The following is a 27,630-nucleotide window of genomic DNA, read 5'->3' as shown; positions in this document are numbered from 1 at the left end:
ATCGCATTGTTCCATCCAACCTTGACGTCCCCATGGGGAATCGCTCAAAGGTAATTTGTGCGATTTTAATATTGACTGTTTGTGAGTGCATACATATTAATAGCGCCTGTAATCCTATATGACAAGCTTTACATTGTATGGTACAGATAGTTGCATTGATAACAAATGTGTTATATTTCATTAACTGTTATCATTTCCGTTCTCTTCCATTATGATAGAAACGGAAGGTGGCACATGGAACCACGGCTGTGGTCTCCAAAGGAAAGAAGGCCCGCCTTGAGGTTGGTAATTTCTCATTGAAATATGTACTTGTTTTTTGGTTGAAACACAGGAACAACTATTTTTTGATTTCGCCTTTAATACAAGAGATAGTCCAACATTCTCTGTGTAGGTATTGTTTTGCCAATGATTTACAATTATTTTCCAGGCACTTCAAACTCCAGCAAGGATTGCCAAACCTTCGAAGCTGGTACCTCCCCCTCGACCTGTGCCAGAAGCTGCTGTGCCAGCCACTCTGGAGGGCGTACCTCCTCCTCGACCTGTGCCAGAAGCTGCTGTACCAGCCACTCTGGAGGGCAGCGTCTTTGTGCCTTCGAGCAAGGTAATTTGCATACAACATGTGATGATTACACACATTCAGTGAATAGAGTGCGGTTCTCTATTCTTTGATATTTCCCTTTAAGAAAGTGTAGTTTTGTGTTTCCATTTCTCAATTGTAATGTACATATAATTCTTACTATGTCATTGCAGTTTGCTCAACCGGAGGGGGATGACCAGACTCTGTGTGTTGATGAGGTGGCCGTTTCTTCAAACAGAGTTTTGTGAGGTAAAGGAATGGGGGGAAAAAGAGCATCTTGTAATATTTGGGTTTTGTTGTTAAATTTGTATGTAGCGCCACAAAATACAGGCGTGCACAACACTATGTTTGTTACTGTTTTAAATAAACTACATTAGCAGTAAGTTCTTTGAACTGCCCACTTTTCAATTTTCATGCAATTGTATCTCATGATAATTTTGCTCCCTTACCTCATTGTAGAAGGTGAACCAGCCAACTCCTCGGGTTGTCTCTGGACAGAGAAAACAAGAGGAGCCAACACCTTGGGGTCCAAAAGTTGTGATGGCCCAGGCTGATAAACCAACAGCCAATGAGACCAGCTTCTTGGGATGTTCAACCAAGGTAATGACAACAATATAAAAAATGATTGGCAAATAAGCAATCAATCTGTTCCAGGATCAGTATCTAGTAACATTTACATTTTTACTTCATAATTACAATCAACATAGTTGAACTGTTTTTACATGTTTCTTGGTAATATCTACACACTATGAATTGGAAATGTCAAGAAGGTTGCTGATGAACTTGTTGTGCTCATTTTAATTATTTAAACTGAACTGAAATAAACGTTTTCTTTGTCCTTAATTCTGTTCACCACAATACACTAAATGTCCCCTTTTCTATGGCTTATGAGTTTGCATGTAGGGGTAAACCTCAATTTTTTAACATTCGTAATGTTTGTGATTGCAGATGACACACATTGAGGACCATGAGCCGTTTGAACCAGCACCTGAGGTCACTGCAAGCAGTCAGCAGGTATGTAATTACTAGTGGAAAAATTGTATACCAACGGGAAAAGCCACAGCTTAAGAGACCCATTTTGTTTTGATGTGTTTATTCTTTTAAAACATTGATATGGTGTAAGTGTGCAGTTCTTTGACTAATTTGCCTATACTATGTACATTTTCAAATTACTTACTGGGAACCAACATGCTTTTAAAAACACTGAATTGTCATTTCAGCAGAACCTGCCTGAGGACAATGGCCAGCTTGAAGATCCTCATGTAACACTTGGCAATCAGAAGGTACTTATTTTTAACATGTTATTCCCTGTTCCTTGTGAGTTTTCCTGCCATTTTATTAGATCTGGGAAATTAGTTGAAGTAATGTTAATATCATGTACAATTCCGTTTTCCCATTATACAGAGCCATGAACTAAAGCTGATTGATTCCTAGCCTTTTTTATGAATTCCTTGTTAATTTCGATATAAACTATTGGTTACACTCCCTTTTTGATTGAACTACCTGTTGTGTTTTTAGGCACCCTGTGATTTTGCACCTGCCAGAGCTGCTACATCAAGTCATGTGACTTATGACAACCCTGGGTGTCTTCAAGGATCGTTTGACCAGAGCAGCCACATATTCGGGGAAAAATGCAGGTAAGCAGTGTGCTACAAATGGCATAGCGGCGATTATGACCCACACCACCATAGCGTTCTCAAATGGAAAAAAAAGAACATTCATCATATTCTAAAACAAGGTAATGGCTTGTACACATCTATGCTAGAAAATAAGGAAATCAGTGCAGCCAAAACCAGTGGGCATATTTTCATTTCCGAGTTACCCAGACACTGCAAATTAAGCAATAAATTATTTAGTTTGGAATATTTTGACACACTCACTGGAAGTCTTGATCAAAAGGATGATTATGACTCTTCTTTGCAAAACATAGCCATGCCTTTAGAAGAGGCTATTCAGAAGACACTGCTGCAGACAGACACATGCTTGCTCACCATCCAAGGAAGTGTCCTGTGCTGTTTTCAAGGTCGAAACTGCTTTTGCAGTTTTCGATCCTCATTCTGTAGTACTTGGGGTTCAGTTGCACCGGATGGACCCAGCATAGTAGCGCACTATGCTACTGTGAATGGAGTTATATGACCATATTGAGAACCTTGTCAATTCCTTCTCTCCAAATCATTCCACATGCTTTTGATATCCCCAAACAAGGTGTTTGAAGTCACTGGTGTGAAAGCTGTTGAGGTAACTCACCATTACTGCTTTAACTGCACAGCCTGAAGCCAGCACTTCGGCACATGACAGTACTTTGGACACTGACACTGACACTGACAGTGACTCTGATCTCTGTGTCCTTTCGGTAACAGATAGAAATTCCCTTGCAGTAAACATGTATTTTTCCCTTGAAACTGTGCATCCTGTAGCAAACACTTCTACATGTGACACAACTGAAACATTGACAGTGATCCTCCAATTCCCACAGGAGGTGCATCAGATGTCTGTTTAATTTCTGTAACAGATAGCCCAATATAATGTTTACGGAGATTGACATTAAGGGAAAAAAACAGGATCTGCAACAAACTGAATATCGTACCAAGTTTAGATCAAATATTGTTTGTACAAACCTTCGATAGCACAGCCTGAGCCATGCCAAACACATCCATTGAAGGTGACGGTAATTGTTTCTTTCGTTCTCTTTCGTCTGTATTGAGTGGTTGCGAGTCACATCACAAGGGCTTTCGTAAGGCTGTAGTGAATCACATCTCAAATAATCCACTTCATTACATTACTTGTCTAAGACGGCAATTTGCTTCTGTGGAGCAATATCTCATGGACTCAAAATGAAATATGGTGGATCTTGGGCAACAGAGCTTGGAAATACAAGCTGCGGCCAGATTTTCTCTGTGTTGATATTTACACATACAGTCAACAGAAATGGATTACATTTACGGCGAACATTGAGTCGATTTTCAAGAAAAAGCTATATATCTGAATCACTGCAACGAATGCCATTATGAACCAATTGCATGTGTCAAAGGAAAAACCTCTCATACATGCTTTAGTTTAACTAGCTTCTGTGAAATGTCGCACAAAATGTCCAATGCAGACCTTGTTTCACCACGTAAAAAATGTACTGATAAATTAAGACTTCTAAGACAAAAGAAAACATATGCTGAAAACACAGAATATAGGCAACTTAAAAAGCAAAAAACACAACAAAGATATAATTGTGATGAACAGTATCAAGCAAATCGGAAAAATAGCAGTATCGAAAAATATGTCAATAATGAACCTTTCAAAGAACAAGTAAAAAACAGCAGTATTGAAAAATATGCTAATAATGAAACGTTCAAACAACGAGTAATAAACAGCGGTATCGAAAAATATGCTAATAATCCTGCCCATCGTAACCAGGTGATACAAAGAATTGTAATCAAATACAGAGAAGATCCGGCTTATAAGCCCTCTGTAATTGAAAGAAACTGTCAAAAGCGACTTAATCTTACCCTCTTAAAACACAATATCGACTTTGTAATTGAGCTCTTCCAAGAAGAGGTCAAACATGGACCAGAACATGTTTGTTGTGTATGTCACAGATTATTGTTCCGTAAGCAAGTTAGATTATGTGACATAACTTCATATGAATCCAAGGCTTCAACTGTGTCAGCAATTGCAAAACAATGCATTACTACAACATATCTCCATCAATGTGATAACGCATGTTTAACGCCATGCACACTAAAACAGACAGTTGCTGGGAAATTGTGGATATGTTTCAGTTGCAACTCCAAGATACTCAGTGGTAAGGTTCCCCAGGAGAGCGCTGTTAACAATATGGCATTGGATCCAATTCCTGACGAATTAGGCACACTGAACTCATTAGAACAACACCTGTGCGCATTGAATATTCCCTTTATGCGACTTGTGGCGCTGCCACGAGGTTCTCAGAATTCTGTCCATGGGCCGGTGACTTGCGTTCCATCAAACAGCGATGTAGTCACTTCGGTTCTCCCTAGGCTAGAAAATCAAGATTTAATGATCCGATAAAACTGAAAAGAAAACTTACTTATAAGGGGCATTATCAGTATCAATATGTGCACACTCAAAAAATCCAAATGCGATAGCCTGTTTAAAGGACATGAATAAATGGTATAAGGACATAGAACTTTAAAGCAGAATGGGAAAATCCCTTGCCAGAAGATGCATGTTCTGTTTTGAAAGAATGCAACCCAGTTAATGACACTCCATCTGCACCTGAAAGCAGTGACATTACAACTCAATCAGACAGGTGTCGGATGATGAAGAAGCTGACCACATCTATGAAACTCAAACACACGGGTTACTTTTGGACAAATGTTTGCAACCAATTGATATCGCACAGGAAATATTTGATCAGCATTTCGAAAGTGTTTTATCAATAGCTCCAGCTGAGGGCAACAGTCCTGTTAGGCTGCTGACAGATAAGGGCACTGAAGCAAAATGTTTTCCAACTCTTTTCCCCAAAGGGACAGGTACATTCCATGATGCACGGCCCCACAGGCTCACTCTCAGTAGATACATCAACACACGAATCCTAAATGCTGATGGGAGGTTTAGCAGCAACTTGGACTACATTTTCTATGCTCAATATTTATCTGAGGTCAATCAGGTTGTTTCCAAGGTTTCCATAGCATTGAGAAAAGGTTACCATGCAGGGGAATCATTGGCTATAACTTCCGCCATGCTTTCAAACAAAGACTATGTACAAAATGTCTTAAAAACCGATCTCGGTTACAAGTTCCTTCAACCGATCCGAGGGACTCCAGTTTTTTGGCAAGGTGTACAGAAAAATCTATTTGCTATGGTTCGTCAGCTTGGTGTCCCTACTTGGTTCTGTTCATTTTCATGTGCTGATTTACGCTGGACTGAACTCATCGATGTTTTCATGAGACTACAGAAAATACAGGGAAATGTCAACGACCTGGACTGGTCACAGAGGTGCAATTTACTCAAAACTAATCCGGTTACCGCGGCAAGAATGTTCCAACACAGGTTTCAGACTTTCCTAAATGACGTCATCAAGTCACCAGCTAACCCCATTGGTAAAGTTATCGACACATTTTTTAGAGTTGAATTCCAACAACGCGGCTCACCCCATACTCATTGTCTGTTCTGGTAGAAAATGCACCGAAAATAGGCAAAAACACAGACCAAGAAGTCACACAATTTATTGATAAATACATCAGTTGTGAACTCCCGCCAGCAACCGACGCATTGCATGAAGTTGTTTCCAGCGTTCAAAAACACAGCTCCAAGCACTCAAAGAGTTGTAGGAAAAAAGGCACAACATGCAGATTTAACTTCCACGTCCTCCAAGCAACCACACCTTTCTTGTAGAAGTAAAACAGACGAGGACCAGGAGGTAACAGACGCTGATCCGATAGACGTCTCTATATTAGAAATGCGAAAAGAAAAAGAGGTGGCTAAAAGTGTCATGACGAGGGTCAAACATGCTCTTTCAAGTCCAGACCTAACCTTTGACACTGTGGATCAGCTATTTGCTTCCATTAACATCACCCAGGAAATGTTTGAAGATGCCTACCGATTGACAACCAATAAAAACGCGGTTGTACACAAACGCAACCCATCAGATGTTTACGTTAATCAATACAACAAAGACCTTTTGCGTTGCTGGGATGCCAACATGGACATACAATATGTCTGCGATGCTTTTGCTTGTGTAGTATACATAATATCCTACATCTCAAAAGCAGAACAAGACATGGGCTTATTGTTACAACATACTCAAAATGAAATGAAAAAACATGGAAATTAGATGCAAAACAAACACTCAATAAGTTGGGAAGTGTCTTTCTCCACAATCGCGAGGTCTCAGCTCAAGAAAGTGTTTATCGAGTCACAAACATGCATCTCAACGAATGCTCAAGACTGGTCACATTTATCCCTACTGGTGAAAATACCGTCAGAATGAGTTTTCCTCTCAGTGTCATTCAAAGCAAAGCAGAACAGGATGACACATCAACAGACTCGATATGGATGACGAGCATAACGGACCGCTACAAAAACCGCCCCCAGGGCGCAATTTTTCATGATATTTGTATAGCCACATTTGCTTCAAAATACAGAGTTCTGTACGGGAAAGAGCAGCACAGCCAGGGCTCTGTTAAACTGGAAAATAACACTGGCTTTGTTAAGATGAGAACTAGGGGACCTGATGCTGTTGCTAAATACGCTCGTTTCTCACAAACCAAATATCCAGAAAAACACTACCACAGTTTGCTACAATTGTTTTTGCCTCATTATTCAACAGATGAGTTAAAACCTCCCCGTACAACAGTTATGAGCAGTTTTACAGGACCGGTTCCATCACTAACAGCAGCAATACAACGCAAAGTGTTAAGGAAGTTGTAGATTTCAACAGATCCCTGTTTGAAATAGATGCAGATGAGCTCGACAGATGCCAAGAGGTTGCAGGGCACCGCGGGGCTCACGACGAGGCATGGGCAGAACCTTTGCCCTGAATCTGAGTTGGAGCGATTAGAATGTCAGGAGGAGATGTCTAACAACAACGACACAAATCACAATGAAAGAGAAGCCATACCGGACTTGCAGTCGGACGCAAAGGCAACGCTGTCTAAAGAATTTCCCACACACTCGATACAAAGAGCTGAAGGTCTGTCCATTATGCGCACGTTAAACGAACAACAGACTCAAATTTTTTACAAAATCCGCGCATGGTGCCTTGACAAAATCAATGGCAAAAACCCAGACCCGTTTCGCGTATTCATTTCAGGGGGAGCAGGCACGGGAAAGTCGCACCTGATTAAAGCTGTGTACTACGAGTCATGCAGACTCTTTGCAAGAATGTCCATTAATCCAGACGACACTCATGTTTTGCTAGCTGCTCCTACAGGAGTAGCAGCATATAATATCAACGGAAGCACAATACACAGCACCTTTGCTATTACTACCACTGCCAAACTGCCATATCAACCTCTAGGAGATGAAAGAATCAATTCGTTAAGAGCCACCATGAAAGACTTACAAATACTCATTTTGGACGAGGTGAGTATGGTTGATCATAAAATCCTGACGTATGTCCATGGCAGACTACGACAATAAAGCAACAAGGAGATTATGCATTGTTTGGGAATGTATCAATCATGGCAGTTGGTGACTTCTTCCAGCTCGGCCCTGTAAAGGGAACACCTCTTTACCACGAGCAATTGGGACCGATCTGTGGAACAATCATTTCACTCACATTGAGTTGACAAAGATAATGCGACAAAAAAAACAAAGAGTTTGCTGAAACATTAATCGTCTTAGAAAACACAGAAAAGGAGACAATCTTTACCAGCGAGATGAGTCTTGCTAAGACACGCGAGACCGGCGAGGGGGAACTGACACAGGACCTTCACATTTTCGCCACAAACGATGAAGTGGCAGCCCATAACACCGCCATGTTACACAAGACGTGGACGGATTTGGTGCAAATTAAAAGCTCAAGATTCTCAGAGAAACCCTACCACAGGACAAGTAACAAGAAAAAATAATCCAAAATTTGATAGTCAGACATGTTAAGCAGAACGTTAATCGTTGGTCCATCAGCTCGCGTAATGCTCATCAAAAATATAGATCTGTCAGATGGATTGGTCAATGGTGTATTCGGTACCGTTTGCAAAATCACCTTTGAAGGGAACGTTCAGTTTCCCAAAACCATTTTGGTTAAGTTTGACAATGACACAATCGGCAGGAAACTGAGGAGTAGGTCTATATGCTTTGAGCCTCAATTTCAACAAGCAACACCCATAGATGCTGTGGAAGACAAAGTAATGACTGGTGGATCTAGACGCCAATACCCGTTACGCCTAGCATGGGCCTGTACCATACACAAAGTTCAAGGTTTAACTTTAGAAAGAGCTGTAGTGTCCCTTAAAAGGATATTTGCAGCTGGCCAAGCATATGTAGCATTGAGCCGAGTAACGTGTGAGGAAAACCTTATCATTCAAGACTACGCAGCCAAAGCCTTCTATTCGAAACCAGACATCGACATTTCCCTGCAAAAAATGGAACCATTCATTGCAACTCCACCAGCAGAAATAACTTCAACCCTCAAAATATGCCTCCACAACATTCAAGGTCTATGTCAACACATGGAAGACCTTAAACATGACCAGAGAATCTTGAGTGCTGACATCATTTGCGTGACAGAAACATGGCTGGAGCAAAGCACATCAGTCAGTTCCATTGAAATGCCAGGTTGGACTTTTAATCACAAACTCCGGTCCCAATCCTACCATAACATGACCCAATTCCAAGACTTGGTAAACAAACGGCACGGTGGTGTGGGCTACTATCACAAAGACCACATCACTTGTAACATTATACACATGCCGTGCAGTGACTTGGAAGCCATCATGTTTAATGTTCAGCCTTTGAATTACAATTTCATTGTGCTGTACAAACCGCCATCATATCAACTCGCCTTATTCAAACAAAATCTCGCTTTGGTAATGCAACAATTTAACCAACTTTCAGGAGGAAAGGTAATTATGGGTGACTTCAACGACAATGCCCTTGTTTCTAAATCTGCAGAAAATTTCATGCAACAACAAGGTTACACCCAAATTGTCTCTTCGCCAACAACAGAAAACGACACAACAATTGATCACGTTTACATTCGTGACATTAGTCCCACTGATATCAAAGTGCAAATTCTGTCCACCTACTACTCCGATCATGAGTGCCTCTGTTTAGATTTCCTTCTGTAACTGGTTAGCTCGTTTAGCTCGCAGGTTTTAGCACTACCCAATATTTTAAATGTTTTGTCTGTCTTTTCTATTTATTCAAATAAATAATAAATATTAAATATTATATATTTTTTATTTTTTTACATTTTCTATTTTTTCCAATAAATCATGAATTTTCTCCCCATAATTTTTTTATGGATTTGCCCCTCTAATGAAAGCCATAGATATGGTTTTTTTTTTAGCACTACCCAATGATTTAAATGTTTTGTCTTTGTCTTTTCTATTTTTTCTAATCAATAATAAATATTATCAATTTTTACCTTTTTTTTTCAATTTTTTCTAATAAATAATACATATTATCCATTTTTTACTTTTTGGATTTTAACTTTACATTTACTCCCCATTTTTTTTTTTTTTTTTTTTTTTTTTGCCCCTCTAATAAAAGCCATAGCTATTTTGGCCCTTTTCAGCATTTTTTCCCTATTCATCTATAACTTACAATTTACAATAAGGGTACATAGATAAGCTATTTGTTAATGCTTAGTTAATAACTCATAGCTAACTAACCATTTCTAAATACTTGCGTAATGCTTGATTAGCATTAACTAAGTCAAACTAACTGTTATCCTTAGTTAATGCTAATCTAAGCATCAACCAAGTGAAACTAACTGTAATGCTTAGTTAATACTTATCTTAGCATTAACTAAGAATTACAGTTACTTTTACTTAGTTAATACTTATCTTAGCATTAACTAAGTAAACTAACTGTTAGGCTTAGTTAATACTATGGTAAGTATAGTTAACTAAGCATACTTAATGCCTAACCAATCATTACTTCACATTAAATAGTGTTAAATACGCATTAACAAACCATTGATAACATTACGTAAGTATTAGTCCACATATATATGATGTACCCTCATTGTAGTATGTTAACCATGGATTTAGGTTTCCTTTTTATTCAATCTTTAAAATACCATTTGAATTTTTTTGATTTTTCCAAATTTATTTGCCTCTCAAAACCCAACCCCTCGTCCACGTCGTGAGAGGCGGAAACAGTGTGTCTGTATTCCAGGTCCATCCAAGACGCTGTCTGGATGGACCTGGAAACATGCTGGCCAACGGGGCTCTGGTAAAGCAAACCAATCAAAACGGTAGCGGACAAGGCGTTTGGGGCAACAACTCCCACACCGAACCTCTCACAGTCAAAACCTTTATATCCACAGGTTCACGGTAGCGTTTTGAACACATGCTTCGCGTTGTGCCGGCGAAACGCACATTTCGTGTCGCGTTGTGCCGGCGAAATGCACACTTCTTGGACCCCTGCATAACTGCTTGCAGTTCTAGTTATTATACTTCCTACCAAGAAAGTGGGAATACAGCCCATACCGTAAATGTTGCACACACGCCAATTGCATGACTAGATCCAGGTCAGTGAAGACTATGCAGACGACAAAATCCAGACACGCCGGCCACTAGGTGGCGCTATACCAAGGAATACGCGTTTGGGGCTATAACTCCCACACCGAACCTCCCACAGTCCAAAAACTTGTACACACAGATGCACTGGAGTCTGCTGCATCTTTTGGCCTAGGCCACGCCCATTTGCGTCTATGAATATTTTTCGCTAAATCGCGAAAACCGCAAAACTGTTTTTTCCCTACTCCTCCCACATTTCTTGACCAATCGACACCAAACTTTGCACACGACATCTTCAGACGCACACGCATAGAAATCTTAGACAGTTTTTTGATCCGACCTTCGACGACGAAACGGTAGAGTTTTGAATATTGGTTTATTAGCTAAATTAGACGTGGAAAATTAAAAATCCAAAAAAATCCAAAATTAGACATCGGATCGAGTCCAAATTCTACACACATGTTGGTGCTAACCTTAATGACGTTCGATAAAAATTTCGGAAAATTCCGCCATTAGGGGGCGCAATAAACGAGGAAATTGTATATCTTCTACAAAATTTCGCCGCAAAAACGCCACACTGACTTCTCGCTACTCCTACCACAGTCAAATCCTTTGTATCCACAGGTTCAGGGTAGCGTTTTCAACACATGCTTCGCGTTGTACCGGCGAAATGCACATTTCTTGTCGCGTTGTGCCGGCGAAATGCACACTTCTTGGACCCCTGCATAACTGCTTGCAGTTCTAGTTTTTATTATTTTTCCCCCCTAGAAGTGGTACTACAGCCCAAACCGTAAATGGTGCACACACGCCAATTGCATGACTAGATCCAGGTCTGTGAACACTACGCAGACGACAAAATCCAGACATGCCGGCCACTAGGTGGCGCTATACCAAGGAATACGCGTTTGGGGCTTTAACTCCCACACCGAACCTCCCACAGTCCAAAACGTTATACCCACAGATGCACTGGAGTCTGCTGCATCTTTTGGCCTAGGCCACGCCCATTTGCGTCTATGAATATTTTTCGCAAAATCGCGAAAACCACAAAACTGTTTTTTCGCTACTCCTCCCACATTTCTCGCCCGATCAACACCAAACTTTGCACATGGCATCTTCAGACGCACACGCAAAGAAATCATAGACAGTTTTTTGATCCGACCTTCGACGACGAAACGGTAGAGTTTTGAATATTGGTTTATTAGCTAAATTAGACGTGGAAAATTAAAAATCCAAAAAAATCCAAAATTAGACATCGGATCGAGTCCAAATTCTACACACATGTTGGTGCTAACCTTAATGACGTTCGATAAAAATTTCGGAAAATTCCGCCATTAGGGGGCGCAATAAACGAGGAAATTGTATATCTTCTACAAAATTTCGCCGCGAAAACGCTACACTGACTTCTCGCTACTCCTACCACAGTCAAATCCTTTGTATCCACAGGTTCAGGGTAGCGTTTTCAACACATGCTTCGCGTTGTGCCGGCGAAATGCACATTTCTTGTCGCGTTGTGCCGGCGAAATGCACACTTCTTGGACCCCTGCATAACTGCTTGCAGTTCTAGTTAGGGGTCCAAGCCAACAGGTTGGATCCCTATTGTTTTTGTAAGGATTTTTAGGGGTCCAAGCCAACAGGTTGGATCCCTATTGTTTTTGTAAGGATTTTTCTTATTAGGGGTCCAAGCCAACAGGTTGGAACCCTATTGTTTTTGTAAGGATTATTATTATTAGGGGTCCAAGCCAACAGGTTGGATCCCTATTGTTTTTGTAAGGATTTTTATTCTTACCCCCCTAAAAGTGGGACCACAGCCCAAACCGTAAATGGTGCACACACGCCAATTGCATGACTAGATCCAGGTCTGTGAACACTACGCAGACGACAAAATCCAGACATGCCGGCCACTAGGTGGCGCTATACCAAGGAATACGCGTTTGGGGCTTTAACTCCCACACCGAACCTCCCACAGTCCAAAACGTTATACCCACAGATGCACTGGAGTCTGCTGCATCTTTTGGCCTAGGCCACGCCCATTTGCGTCTATGAATATTTTTCGCAAAATCGCGAAAACCACAAAACTGTTTTTTCGCTACTCCTCCCACATTTCTCGCCCGATCAACACCAAACTTTGCACATGGCATCTTCAGACGCACACGCAAAGAAATCATAGACAGTTTTTTGATCCGACCTTCGACGACGAAACGGTAGAGTTTTGAATATTGGTTTATTAGCTAAATTAGACGTGGAAAATTAAAAATCCAAAAAAATCCAAAATTAGACATCGGATCGAGTCCAAATTCTACACACATGTTGGTGCTAACCTTAATGACGTTCGATAAAAATTTCGGAAAATTCCGCCATTAGGGGGCGCAATAAACGAGGAAATTGTATATCTTCTACAAAATTTCGCCGCGAAAACGCTACACTGACTTCTCGCTACTCCTACCACAGTCAAATCCTTTGTATCCACAGGTTCAGGGTAGCGTTTTCAACACATGCTTCGCGTTGTGCCGGCGAAATGCACATTTCTTGTCGCGTTGTGCCGGCGAAATGCACACTTCTTGGACCCCTGCATAACTGCTTGCAGTTCTAGTTAGGGGTCCAAGCCAACAGGTTGGATCCCTATTGTTTTTGTAAGGATTTTTAGGGGTCCAAGCCAACAGGTTGGATCCCTATTGTTTTTGTAAGGATTTTTCTTATTAGGGGTCCAAGCCAACAGGTTGGAACCCTATTGTTTTTGTAAGGATTATTATTATTAGGGGTCCAAGCCAACAGGTTGGATCCCTATTGTTTTTGTAAGGATTTTTATTCTTACCCCCCTAAAAGTGGGACCACAGCCCAAACCGTAAATGGTGCCGACACGCGAATCACATGACTAGATCCAGATCTGTTCGGACTAAGCAGACGACAAAATCCAGACGCGCCGGTCACTAGGTGGCGCTATACCAAGGAATACGCGTTTGGGGCTATAACTCCCACACCGAACCTCCCACATTCAAAACCTTGTACACACAGATGCACTGGAGTCTGCTGCATCTTTTGACATAGGCCACGCCCATTTGCGTCCATAATTTTTTTTCGCAAAATCGCGAAAACCGCAAAACTGTTTTTTCGCTACTCCTCCCACATTTCTTGACCAATCGACACAAAACTTTGCACACGGCATCGTCAGACGCACACGCAAAGAAATCATATACAGTTTTTTGATCCGACATTCGACGACGAAACGGTAGAGTTTTGAATATTCTTTTATTAGCTAAATTAGACGTGGAAAATTAAAAAAACAAAAAAATCCAAAATTAGACATCGGATCGAGTCCAAATTTTAGACACATGTTGGTGCTAACCTTAATGACCTTCGATAAAAATTTCGGAAAATTTTGCCATTAGGGGGCGCAATAAACGAGGAAATTGTATATCTTCTACAAAAATTTCGCCGCGAAAACGCTACACTGACTTCTCGCTACTCCACAGGTTCAGGGTAGCGTTTTGAACACATGCTTCGCGTTTTTCCGGCGAAATGCACATTTCTTGTCGCGTTGTGCCGGCGAAATGCACACTTCTTGGACCCCTGCATAACTGCTTGCAGTTCTAGTTATTATTATTATTCCCCCCTAGAAGTGGGTCCACAGCCCAAACCGTAAATGGTGCCGACACGCCAATTGCATTACTAGATCCAGGGCCCTGAGTTCTAAGCAGTCGACCAAATCCAGACACGCCGGCCACTAGGTGGCGCTATACCAAGGAAAGACGCGTTTGGGGCTATAACTCCCACACCGAACCTCCCACATTCAAAACCTTGTACACACAGATTCACTGGAGTCTGCTGCATCTTTTGGCATAGGCCACGCCCATTTGCGTCTATAATTTTTTTTCGCAAAATCGCGAAAAACGCAAAACAGTTTTTTCCCTACTCCTCCCACATTTTTGGACCAATCGACACCAAACTTTGCACACGACATCTTCAGACGCACACGCAAAGAAATCATCAACAGTTTTTTGATCCGACCTTCGACGACGAAACGGTAGCGTTTTGAATATTGGTTTATTAGCTAAATTAGACGTGGAATATCAAAAATCCAAAGAAATCCAAAATTAGACATCGGATCGATTCCAAATTTTACACACATTTTGGTGCTAAACTTAATGTCATTCGATAAAAAATTCGGAAAATTTCGCCATTAGGGGGCGCAATAAACGAGGAAATTGTATATCTTCTACAAAATTTCGCCGCGAAAACGCTACACTGACTTCTCGCAGCTCCTACCACAGTCAAATACTTTGTATCCACAGGTTCAGGGTAGCGTTTTAAACACATGCTTTGCGTTGTGCCGGCGAAACGCACATTTCTTGTCGCGTTGTGCCGGCGAAATGCACACTTCTTGGACCCCTGCATAACTGCTTGCAGTTCTAGTTATTATTCTTACCCCCCTAAAAGTGGGCCCACACCCCAAACCGTAAAAGGTGCCGACACGCGAATTGCATGACTAGATCCAGATCTCTTCGGACTACGCAGACGACCAAATCCAGACACGCCGGCCACTAGGTGGCGCTATACCAAGGAATACGCGTTTGGGGCTATAACTCCCACACCGAACCACCCAGAGTCCAATAACTTGTACACACAGATGCACTGGAGTCTGCTGCATCTTTTGGCCTAGGCCACGCCCATTTGCGTCAATGAATATTTTTCGCTAAATCGCGAAAACCGCAAAACTGTATTTTCGCTACTCCGCCCACATTTCTTGACCAATCAACACCAAACTTTGCACACGGCACCTTCAGACGCACACGCAAAGAAATCTTAGACAGTTTTTTGATCCGACCTTCGACGACGAAACGGTAGAGTTTTGAATATTTGTTTATTAGCAAAATTAGACGTGGAAAATTAAAAATCCAAAAAAATCCAAAATTAGACATCGGATCGAGTCCAAATTCTAGACACATGTTGGTGCTAACCTTAATGACGTTCGATAAAAATTTCGGAAAATTCCGCCATTAGGGGGCGCAATAAACGGGGAAATTGTATATCTTCTACAAAATTTCGCCGTGAAAACGCTACACTGACTTCTCGCTACTCCTACCACAGTCAAATCCTTTGTATCCACAGGTTCAGGGTAGCGTTTTCAACACATGCTTCGCGTTGTGCCGGCGAAATGCACATTTCTTGTTAGGGGTCCAAGCCAACAGGTTGGATCCCTATTGTTTTTGTAAGGATTTTTTTTTATTATTATTCCCCCCTAGAAGTGGGCCCACAGCCCAAACCGTAAATGGTGCCGACATGCCAATTGCATGACTAGATCCAGGTCCCTGAGTTCTAGGCAGACGACAAAATCCAGACACGCCGGCCACTAGGTGGCGCTATACCAAGGAATACGCGTTTAGGGCTATAACTCCCACACCGAACCTCCCAGAGTCCAAAAACTTGTACACACATATTCACTGGAGTCTGCTGCATCTTTTGGCATAGGCCACGCCCATTTGCGTCTATGAATATTTTTCGCAAAATCGCGAAAACCGCAAAACAGTTTTTTCCCTACTCCTCCCACATTTTTTGACCAATCAACACCAAACTTTGCACACGACATCTTCAGACGCACACGCAAAAAAATTATCGGACAGTTTTTTGATCCGACCTTCGACGACGAAACGGTAGCGTTTTGAATATTGGTTTATGAGTTAAATTAGACGTGGAATAACAAAAATCCCAAAAAATCCAAAATTAGACATCGGATCGAGTTCAAATTTTACACACATGTTGGTGCTAACCTTAATGTCGTTTGATAAAAAAATCGGAAAATTTCGCCATTAGGGGGCGCAATAAACGAGGAAATTGTATATCTTCTACAAAATTTCGCGGCGAAAACGCTACACTGACTTCTCGCTACTCCTACCACAGTCAAATCCTTTGTATCCACAGGTTCAGGGTAGCGTTTTGAACACATGCTTCGCGTTGTGCCGGCGAAACGCACATTTCTTGTTTTTAGGGGTCCAAGCCAACAGGTTGGATCCCTATTGTTTTTGTAAGGATTTTTCTTATTATTCTTACCCCCCTAAAAGTGGGCCCACACCCCAAACCGTAAAAGGTGCCGACACGCGAATTGCATGACTAGATCCAGATCTCTTCGGACTACGCAGACGACTAAATCCAGACACGCCGGCCACTAGGTGGCGCTATACCAAGGAATACGCGTTTGGGGCTATAACTCCCACACCGAACCACCCAGAGTCCAATAACTTGTACACACAGATGCACTGGAGTCTGCTGCATCTTTTGGCCTAGGCCACGCCCATTTGCGTCAATGAATATTTTTCGCTAAATCGCGAAAACCGCAAAACTGTATTTTCGCTACTCCTCCCACATTTCTTGACCAATCAACACCAAACTTTGCACACGGCATCTTCAGACGCACACGCAAAGAAATCTTAGACAGTTTTTTGATCCGACCTTCGACGACGAAACGGTAGAGTTTTGAATATTTGTTTATTAGCAAAATTAGACGTGGAAAATTAAAAATCCAAAAAAATCCAAAATTAGACATCGGATCGAGTCCAAATTCTACACACATGTTTGTGCTAACCTTAATGTCGTTCGATAAAAAATTCGGAAAATTTCGCCATTAGGGGGCGCAATAAACGAGGAAATTGTATATCTTCTACAAAATTTCGCCGCGAAAACGCTACACTGACTTCTCGCTACTCCTACCACAGTCAAATCCTTTGTATCCACAGGTTCAGGGTAGCTTTTTGAACACATGCTTCGCGTTGTGCCGGCGAAATGCACATTTCTTGTCGCGTTGTGCCGGCGAAATGCACACTTCTTGGACCCCTGCATAACTGCTTGCAGTTCTAGTTATTCTTACCCCCCTAAAAGTGGGACCACAGCCCAAACCGTAAATGGTGCCGACACGCGAATTGCATGACTAGATCCAGATCTGTTCGGACTAAGCAGACGACAAAATCCAGACGCGCCGGTCACTAGGTGGCGCTATACCAAGGAATACGCGTTTGGGGCTATAACTCCCACACCGAACCTCCCACAGTCAAAAACTTGTACCCACATATTCACTGGAGTCTGCTGCATCTTTTGGCCTAGGCCACGCCCATTTGCGTCTATGAATATTTTTCGCTAAATCGCGAAAACCGCAAAAATGTTTTTTCGCTACTCCTCCCACAATTCTCTACCAATCAACACCAAACTTTGCACACAGCATCTTCAGACGCACACGCAAAGGAATCATATACAGCTTTTTGATCCGACCTTCGACGACGAAACGGTAGCGTTTTGAATATTTATTTATTGGCTACGTTTTACGTCGAAACGCAAAAATTCAAAGAATACCAAAATTAGACATCGGATCAAGTCCAAATTTTAGACACATGTCGGTGCTACCCTTAATGGCGTTCATTAAAAAATTCGGAATATTTCGCCATTAGGGGGCGCAATAAACGAGGAAATTGTATATTTTCTAATTGGCCAAAGGAATGTTCTTCAAACTATAAGGGAACCATCAAGGGGCAAACCCGAGTCTACATAAAAAATATGGCCAAGAATTAATAATGCAGGCGGGAGTTATTTGGCAAAGGAAAATTGTCTTTGGAAAATTTCGCCAACAGGGCGGCGCCAAAAAACGACGAAATAATATATCTCCTATTTGGCCAATGGAATGTTCTGAAAACACGTTTTGGGCTATAACTCCCACACCGAAGCTCCCACAGTCAAAAACGTTATATGCACAGATTCACTGGAGTCAGTTGCATCTTTTGGCATACGCCGTTTCTCAAATTCCAACACATGCTTCGCGTTGTGCCGGCGAAATGCACACTTCTTGGACCCCTGCATAACTGCTTGCAGTTCTAGTTAGGGGTCCAAGCCAACAGGTTGGATCCCTATTGTTTTTGTAAGGATTATTATTAGGGGTCCAAGCCAACAGGTTGGATCCCTATTGTTTTTGTAAGGATTTTTTTTATTATTATTATACTACCTCCCCGTGAAAGTGGAACCACAGCCCAAACCGTAAATGGTGCACACGCGCCAATTGCATGGCTAGATCCAGAATCGGCACCGCTACTCAGATAACAAAATCCAGACACGCCGGCCACTAGGTGGCGCTATACCAACGAATACGCGTTTGGGGCTATAACTCCCACACCGAACCTCCCAGAGTCCAAAAACTTGTACACACAGATGCACTGGAGTCTGCTGCATCTTTTGGCCTAGGCCACGCCCATTTGCGTCTATGAATATTTTTCGCTAAATCGCGAAAACCGCAAAACTGTTTTTTCCCTACTCCTCCCACATTTCTTGACCAATCGACACCAAACTTTGCACACGACATCTTCAGACGCACACGCAAAGGAATCGTATACAGTTTTTTGATCCGACCTTCGACGACGAAACGGTAGCATTTTGAATATTGGTATATTAGCTAAATTAGACGTGGAAAATCAAAAATACAAAAAAATCCAAAATTAGAAATCGGATCGAGTCCAAATTCTACACACATGTTGGTGCTAACCTTAATGACGTTCGATAAAAATTTCGGACAATTTCGCCATTAGAGGGCGCAATAAACGAGGAAATTGTATATCTTCTACAAAATTTTGCCGCGAAAACGCTACACTGACTTCTCGCTACTCCTACCACAGTCGAATCCTTTGTATCCACAAGTTCAGGGTAGCGTTTTGAACACATGCTTCGCGTTGTGCCGGCGAAATTCACATTTCTTGTCGCGTTGTGCCGGCGAAATGCACACTTCTTGGACCCCTGCATAACTGCTTGCAGTTCTAGTTCTTTTTATTATACTTCCTACCAAGAAAGTGGTACCACAGCCCAAACCGTAAATGGTGCCGACACGCCAATTGCATGACTAGATCCAGGTCAGTGAAGACTATGCAGACGACAAAATCCGGACACGCCGGTCACTAGGTGGCGCTATACCAAGGAATACGCGTTTGGGGCTATAACTCCCACACCGAACCTCCCAGAGTCCAAAAACTTGTACACACAGATGCACTGGAGTCTGCTGCATCTTTTGGCCTAGGCCACGCCCATTTGCGTCTATGAATATTTTTCGCTAAATCACGAAAACCGCTAAACTATTTTTTCGCTACTCCTCCCACATTTCTTGACCAATCGACACCGAACTTTGCACACGACATCTTCAGACGCACACGCAAAGGAATCGTCGGACAGTTTTTTGATCCGACCTTCGACGACGAAACGGTAGCGTTTTGAATATTTGTTAATTAGCTAAATTAGACGTGGAAAATCAAAAATCCAAAAAAATCCAAAATTAGACATCGGATCGAGTCCAAATTCTACACACATGTTGGTGCTAACCTTAATGACGTTCGATAAAAATTTCGGAAAATTTCGCCATTAGGGGGCGCAATAAACGAGGAAATTGTATATCTTCTACAAAATTTCGCCGCGAAAACGCTACACTGACTTCTCGCTACTCCTACCACAGTCAAATCCTTTGTATCCACAGGTTCAGGGTAGCGTTTTAAACACATGCTTTGCGTTGTGCCGGCGAAACGCACATTTCTTGTCGCGTTGTGCCGGCGAAATGCACACTTCTTGGACCCCTGCATAACTGCTTGCAGTTCTAGTTAGGGGTCCAAGCCAACAGGTTGGAACCCTATTGTTTTTGTAAGGATTATTATTATTAGGGGTCCAAGCCAACAGGTTGGATCCCTATTGTTTTTGTAAGGATTTTTTTTATTATTATTATACTACCTCCCCGTGAAAGTGGAACCACAGCCCAAACCGTAAATGGTGCACACGCGCCAATTGCATGACTAGATCCAGAATCGGCACCGCTACTCAGATAACAAAATCCAGACACGCCGGTCCCTAGGTGGCGCTATACCAAGGAATACGCGTTTGGGGCTATAACTTCCACACCGAACCTCCCAGAGTCCAAAAACTTGTACACACAGATGCACTGGAGTCTGCTGGATCTTTTGGCCTAGGCCACGCCCATTTGCGTCTATGAATATCTTTCGCTAAATCGCGAAAACCGCAAAACTGTTTTTTCGCTACTCCTCCCACATTTCTCGCCCGATCAACACCAAACTTTGCACACGACATCTTCAGACGCACACGCAAAGAAATCCTAGACACTTTTTTGATCCGACCTTCGACGACGAAACGGTAGCGTTTTGAATATTGGTTTATTAGCTAAATTAGACGTGGAAAATCAAAAATACAAAAAAATCCAAAATTAGACATCGGATCGAGTCCAAATTCTACACACATGTTGGTGCTAACCTTAATGACGTTCGATAAAAATTTCGGAAAATTCCGCCATTAGGGGGCGCAATAAACGAGGAAATTGTATATCTTCTACAAAATTTCGCCGCAAAAACGCTACACTGACTTCTCGCTACTCCTACCACAGTCAAATCCTTTGTATCCACAGGTTCAGGGTAGCGTTTTCAACACATGCTTCGCGATGTGCCGGCGAAATGCACATTTCTTGTCGCGTTGTGCCGGCGAAATGCACACTTCTTGGACCCCTGCATAACTGCTTGCAGTTCTAGTTATTAGGGGTCCAAGCCAACAGGTTGGATCCCTATTGTTTTTGTAAGGATTTTTTTTATTATTATTATTATACTACCTCCCCGTGAAAGTGGAACCACAGCCCAAACCGTAAATGGTGCACACGCGCCAATTACATGACTAGAACCAGTACCGACACCGCTACTCAGATAACCAAATCCAGACATGCCGGCCACTAGGTGGCGCTATACCAAGGAGAAACACATTTGGGGCTATAACTCCCACACCGAACCTCCCAGAGTCCAAAAACTTGTACACACAGATGCACTGGAGTCTGCTGCATCTTTTGGCCTAGGCCACGCCCATTTGCGTCAATGAATATTTTTCGCTAAATCGCGAAAACCGCAAAACTGTTTTTTCCCTACTCCTCCCACATTTCTTGACCAATCAACACCGAACTTTGCACACGACATCTTCAGACGCACACGCAAAGGAATCATCAACAGTTTTTTGATCCGACCTTCGACGACGAAACGGTAGCGTTTTGAATATTGGTATATTAGCTAAATTAGACGTGGAAAATTAAAAATCCAAAAAAATTCAAAATTAGACATCGGCTCGAGTCCAAATTCTACACACATGTTGGTGCTAACCTTAATGACGTTCGAGAAAAATTTCGGACAATTTCGCCGTTAGGGGGCGCAATAAACGAGGAAATTGTATATCTTCTACAAAATTTCGCCGCGAAAACGCTACACTGACTTCTCGCTACTCCAACCACAGTCAAATCCTTTGTATCCACAGGTTCAGGGTAGCGTTTTGAACACATGCTTCGCGTTGTGCCGGCGAAATGCACATTTCTTGTCGGGTTGTGCCGGCGAAATGCACACTTCTTGGACCCCTGCATAACTGCTTGCAGTTCTAGTTATTATTATTATTATTCTTCCCGCCATAGAAGTGGGACTACAGCCCAAACCGTAAATGGTGCACATACGCCAATTGCATGACTTGATCCAGGTCCGGCACCGCTACTCAGATAACCAAATCCAGACACACCGGTCACTAGGTGGCGCTATACCAAGGACAGACGCGTTTGGGGCTATAACTCCCACAGCGAACCTCCCACATTCAAAACCTTATACGCACAGATTCACTGGAGTCTGCTGCATCTTTTGGCCTAGGCCACGCCCATTTGCGTCTATGAAAATTTTTCGCTAAATCGCGAAAACTGCTAAACTGTTTTTTCGCTACTCCTCCCACATTTCTTGACCAATCAAAACCAAACTTTGCACACGACATCTTCAGATGCACACGCAAAGGAATCATCAACAGTTTTTTGATCCGACCTTCGACGATGAAACGGTAGCGTTTGGAATATTGGTTTATTAGCTAAATTAGACGTGGAAAATCAAAAATCCCAAAAAATCAAAAATAGACATCGGATCGAGTCCAAATTTTAGACACATGTCGGAGCTACCCTTACTGGCGTTCAATAAAAAATTCGGAAGATTTCGCCATTAGGGGGCGCAATAAACGAGGAAATTGTATATCTTCTAATTGGCCCAAGGAATGTTCTTCAAACTGTAAGGGAACCATCAAGGGGCAAACCCGAGTCTATATAAAAAATATGGCCAAGAATTATAAATGTGGGCGGGAGTTTTTGGCAAAGGAAGATTGTCTTTGGAAAATTTCGCCACAAGGGGGCGCAAATAAACGACGAAATAATATATCTCCTAACTGGCCAATGGAATGTTCTGAAAACACGTTTTGGGCTATAACTCCCACACCGAAGCTCCCACAGTCAAAAACGTTATATGCACAGATTCACTGGAGTCAGTTGCATCTTTTGGCATACGCCGTTTATCAAATTCCAACACATGCTCCGCGTTGTGCCGGCGAAAAGCACATTTCTTGTCGCGTTGTGCCGGCGAAATGCACACTTCTTGGACCCCTGCATAACTGCTTGCAGTTCTAGTTAGGGGTCCAAGCCAACAGGTTGGATCCCTATTGTTTTTGTAAGGATTTTTCCTATTATTATTCTTCCCCCCGTACTTGTTGGACTACAGCCCAAACCGTAAATGGTGCACACGCGCCAATTGCATGGCTAGATCCAGAATCGGCACCGCTACTCAGATAACAAAATCCAGACACGCCGGCCACTAGGTGGCGCTATACCAAGGAAAGACGCGTTTGGGGCTATAACTCCCACACCGAACCTCCCACATTCAAAACCTCGTACACACAGATTCACTGGAGTCTGCTGCATCTTTTGGCATAGGCCACGCCCATTTGCGTCTATAATTTTTTTTCGCAAAATCGCGAAAACCGCAAAACTGTTTTTTCGCTACTCCTCCCACATTTCTTGACCAATCGACACAAAACTTTGCACACGACATCTTCAGACGCACACGCAAAGGAATCATATACAGTTTTTTGATCCGACCTTCGACGACGAAACGATAGCATTTGGAATATTGGTATATTAGCTAAATTAGACGTGGAAAATCAAAAATACAAAAAAATCCAAAATTAGACATCGGATCGAGTCCAAATTCTACACACATGTTGGTGCTAACCTTAATGACGTTCGATAAAAATTTCGGAAAATTCCGCCATTAGGGGGCGCAATAAACGAGGAAATTGTATACCTTCTACAAAATTTCGCCGCAAAAACGCTACACTGACTTCTCGCTACTCCTACCACAGTCAAATCCTTTGTATCCACAGGTTCAGGGTAGCGTTTTCAACACATGCTTCGCGATGTGCCGACGAAATGCACATTTCTTGTGATTTTTAGGGGTCCAAGCCAACAGGTTGGATCCCTATTGTTTTTGTAAGGATTATTAGGGGTCCAAGCCAACAGGTTGGATCCCTATTGTTTTTGTAAGGATTTTTTTTATTATACTTCCTACCAAGAAAGTGGTACCACAGCCCAGACCGTAAATGGTGCCGACATGCCAATTGCATGACTAGATCCAGGTCCGTGAAGACTATTCAGACGACAAAATCCAGACACGCCGGTCACTAGGTGGCGCTATACCAAGGAATACGCGTTTGGGGCTATAACTCCCACACCGAACCTCCCACAGTCAAAAACTTGTACCCACGTATTCACTGGAGTCTGCTGCATCTTTTGGCATAGGCCACGCCCATTTGCGTCCATAATTTCTTTTCGCAATATCGCGAAAACCGAAAAACTGTTTTTTCCCTACTCCTCCCACATTTCTTGACCAATCGACACCAAACTTTGCACACGACATCTTTAGACGCACGCGCAAAGAAATTATCGGACAATTTTTTGATCCGACCTTCGTTGACGAAACGGGAGCGTTTTGAATATTGGTTTATGAGCTAAATTAGACGTGGAAAATCAAAAATCCAGAAAAATCCAAAAGTAGACATCAGAACGAGTCCAAATTTTACAGACATGTTGGTGCTAACCTTAATGCCGTTCGAAAAAAAAATCGGAAAATTTCGCCATTAGGGGGCGCCATAAACGAGGAAATTGTATATCTTCTAAAAAATTTCGCTGCGAACTGACTTCTCGCTACTCCTACCACAGTCAAATCCTTTGTATCCACAGGTTCAGGGTAGCGTTTTCAACACATGCTTCGCGTTGTGCCGGCGAAACGCACATTTCTTGTCGCGTTGTGCCGGCGAAATGCACACTTCTTGGACCCCTGCATAACTGCTTGCAGTTCTAGTTCCTATTATTATTAGGGGTCCAAGCCAACAGGTTGGATCCCTATTGTTTTTGTAAGGATTTTTCTTTTTATTATTATTTTTATACTTACCCCCCTAAAAGTGGTACCACAGCCCAAACCGTAAATGGTGCACACACGCCAATTACATGACTAGATCCAGATCTCTTCGGACTACGCAGACGACAAAATCCAGACACGCCGGCCACTAGGTGGCGCTATACCAGGGAATACGCGTTTGGGGCTATAACTCCGACACCGAACCTCCCAGAGTCCAAAAACTTGTACACACAGATGCACTGGAGTCTGCTGCATCTTTTGGCCTAGGCCACGCCCATTTGCGTCTATGAATATTTTTCGCTAAATCGCGAAAACCGCAAAACTGTTTTTTCGCTACTCCTCGCACATTTCTTGACCAATCAACACCAAACTTTGCACACGGCATCTTCAGACGCACACGCAAAGAAATCATATACAGTTTTTTGATCCGACCTTCGACGACGAAACGGTAGAGTTTTGAATATTCTTTTATTAGCTAAATTAGACGTGGAAAATTAAAAAAAAAAAAAATTCCAAAATTAGACATCGGATCGAGTCCAAATTTTAGACACATGTTGGTGCTAACCTTAATGACCTTCGATAAAAATTTCGGAAAATTTCGCAATTAGGGGGCGCAATAAACGAGGAAATTGTATATCTTCTACAAAAATTTCGCCGCGAAAACGCTACACTGACTTCTCGCTACTCCACAGGTTCAGGGTAGCGTTTTGAACACATGCTTCGCGTTTTTCCGGCGAAATGCACATTTCTTGTCGCGTTGTGCCGGCGAAATGCACACTTCTTGGACCCCTGCATAACTGCTTGCAGTTCTAGTTATTATTATTATTATTCTTCCCGCCATAGAAGTGGGACTACAGCCCAAACCGTAAATGGTGCACATACGCCAATTGCATGACTTGATCCAGGTCCGGCACCGCTACTCAGATAACCAAATCCAGACACACCGGTCACTAGGTGGCGCTATACCAAGGACAGACGCGTTTGGGGCTATAACTCCCACAGCGAACCTCCCACATTCAAAACCTTATACGCACAGATTCACTGGAGTCTGCTGCATCTTTTGGCCTAGGCCACGCCCATTTGCGTCTATGAAAATTTTTCGCTAAATCGCGAAAACTGCTAAACTGTTTTTTCGCTACTCCTCCCACATTTCTTGACCAATCAAAACCAAACTTTGCACACGACATCTTCAGATGCACACGCAAAGGAATCATCAACAGTTTTTTGATCCGACCTTCGACGATGAAACGGTAGCGTTTGGAATATTGGTTTATTAGCTAAATTAGACGTGGAAAATCAAAAATCCCAAAAAATCAAAAATAGACATCGGATCGAGTCCAAATTTTAGACACATGTCGGAGCTACCCTTACTGGCGTTCAATAAAAAATTCGGAAGATTTCGCCATTAGGGGGTGCAATAAACGAGGAAATTGTATATCTTCTAATTGGCCCAAGGAATGTTCTTCAAACTGTAAGGGAACCATCAAGGGGCAAACCCGAGTCTATATAAAAAATATGGCCAAGAATTATAAATGTGGGCGGGAGTTTTTGGCAAAGGAAGATTGTCTTTGGAAAATTTCGCCACAAGGGGGCGCAAATAAACGACGAAATAATATATCTCCTAACTGGCCAATGGAATGTTCTGAAAACACGTTTTGGGCTATAACTCCCACACCGAAGCTCCCACAGTCAAAAACGTTATATGCACAGATTCACTGGAGTCAGTTGCATCTTTTGGCATACGCCGTTTATCAAATTCCAACACATGCTCCGCGTTGTGCCGGCGAAAAGCACATTTCTTGTCGCGTTGTGCCGGCGAAATGCACACTTCTTGGACCCCTGCATAACTGCTTGCAGTTCTAGTTCCTATTATTATTATTATTATTCCAGCACTAAAAGTGTGCCCACAGCCCAAACCGTAAATGGTGCCGACACGCCAATTGCATGACTAGATCCAGGTCCGTGAGGTGACGGCAAACGACAAAATCCAGACATGCCGGCCACTAGGTGGCGCTATACCAAGGAATACGCGTTTGGGGCTATTACTCCCACACCGAACCTCCCAGAGTCCAAAAACTTGTACACACAGATGCACTGGAGTCTGCTGCATCTTTTGGCCTAGGCCACGCCCATTTGCGTCTATGAATATTTTTCGCTAAATCACGAAAACCGCAAAACTGTTTTTTCCCTACTCCTCCCACATTTCTTGACCAATCGACACCAAACTTTGCACACGACATCTTCAGACGCACACGCAAAGGAATCGTATACAGTTTTTTGATCCGACCTTCGACGACGAAACGGTAGCATTTTGAATATTGGTATATTAGCTAAATTAGACGTGGAAAATCCAAAATACAAAAAAATCCAAAATTAGAAATCGGATCGAGTCCAAATTCTACACACATGTTGGTGCTAACCTTAATGACGTTCGATAAAAATTTCGGACAATTTCGCCATTAGAGGGCGCAATAAACGAGGAAATTGTATATCTTCTACAAAATTTTGCCGCAAAAACGCTACACTGACTTCTCGCTACTCCTACCACAGTCGAATCCTTTGTATCCACAAGTTCAGGGTAGCGTTTTGAACACATGCTTCGCGTTGTGCCGGCGAAATTCACATT

The 27,630-nt window shown here is 42.4% G+C and overlaps 2 protein-coding genes across 3 annotated transcripts in view; both read left to right on the top strand.

The window, feature by feature from the left end:
* LOC130378178 (uncharacterized) overlaps nucleotides 1-2,941 on the top strand; it is a 3,473-nt gene extending 532 nt beyond the window's left edge. The window contains exons 3-10 of the mRNA XM_056585066.1: nucleotides 1-50; nucleotides 219-601; nucleotides 751-826; nucleotides 1,037-1,177; nucleotides 1,526-1,591; nucleotides 1,798-1,860; nucleotides 2,096-2,214; nucleotides 2,938-2,941. The exon at nucleotides 1-50 is cut by the window's left edge and continues 85 nt beyond it. Coding sequence (XP_056441041.1) covers nucleotides 1-50; nucleotides 219-601; nucleotides 751-826; nucleotides 1,037-1,177; nucleotides 1,526-1,591; nucleotides 1,798-1,860; nucleotides 2,096-2,214; nucleotides 2,938-2,941 — 902 coding nt within the window. The remainder of the gene's footprint in view (nucleotides 51-218; nucleotides 602-750; nucleotides 827-1,036; nucleotides 1,178-1,525; nucleotides 1,592-1,797; nucleotides 1,861-2,095; nucleotides 2,215-2,937) is intronic.
* Nucleotides 1-27,630, top strand: part of LOC130378185 (uncharacterized) — a 498,760-nt gene that overhangs the window by 268,305 nt on the left and 202,825 nt on the right. The window lies entirely within an intron of this gene.

This window comes from Gadus chalcogrammus, unplaced genomic scaffold (genome assembly GCF_026213295.1).
Source record: "Gadus chalcogrammus isolate NIFS_2021 unplaced genomic scaffold, NIFS_Gcha_1.0 GACHA069, whole genome shotgun sequence".
NCBI classification, from domain to species: Eukaryota; Metazoa; Chordata; class Actinopteri; order Gadiformes; family Gadidae; genus Gadus; species Gadus chalcogrammus.
This window is presented reverse-complemented; position numbering and strand designations above follow the sequence as displayed.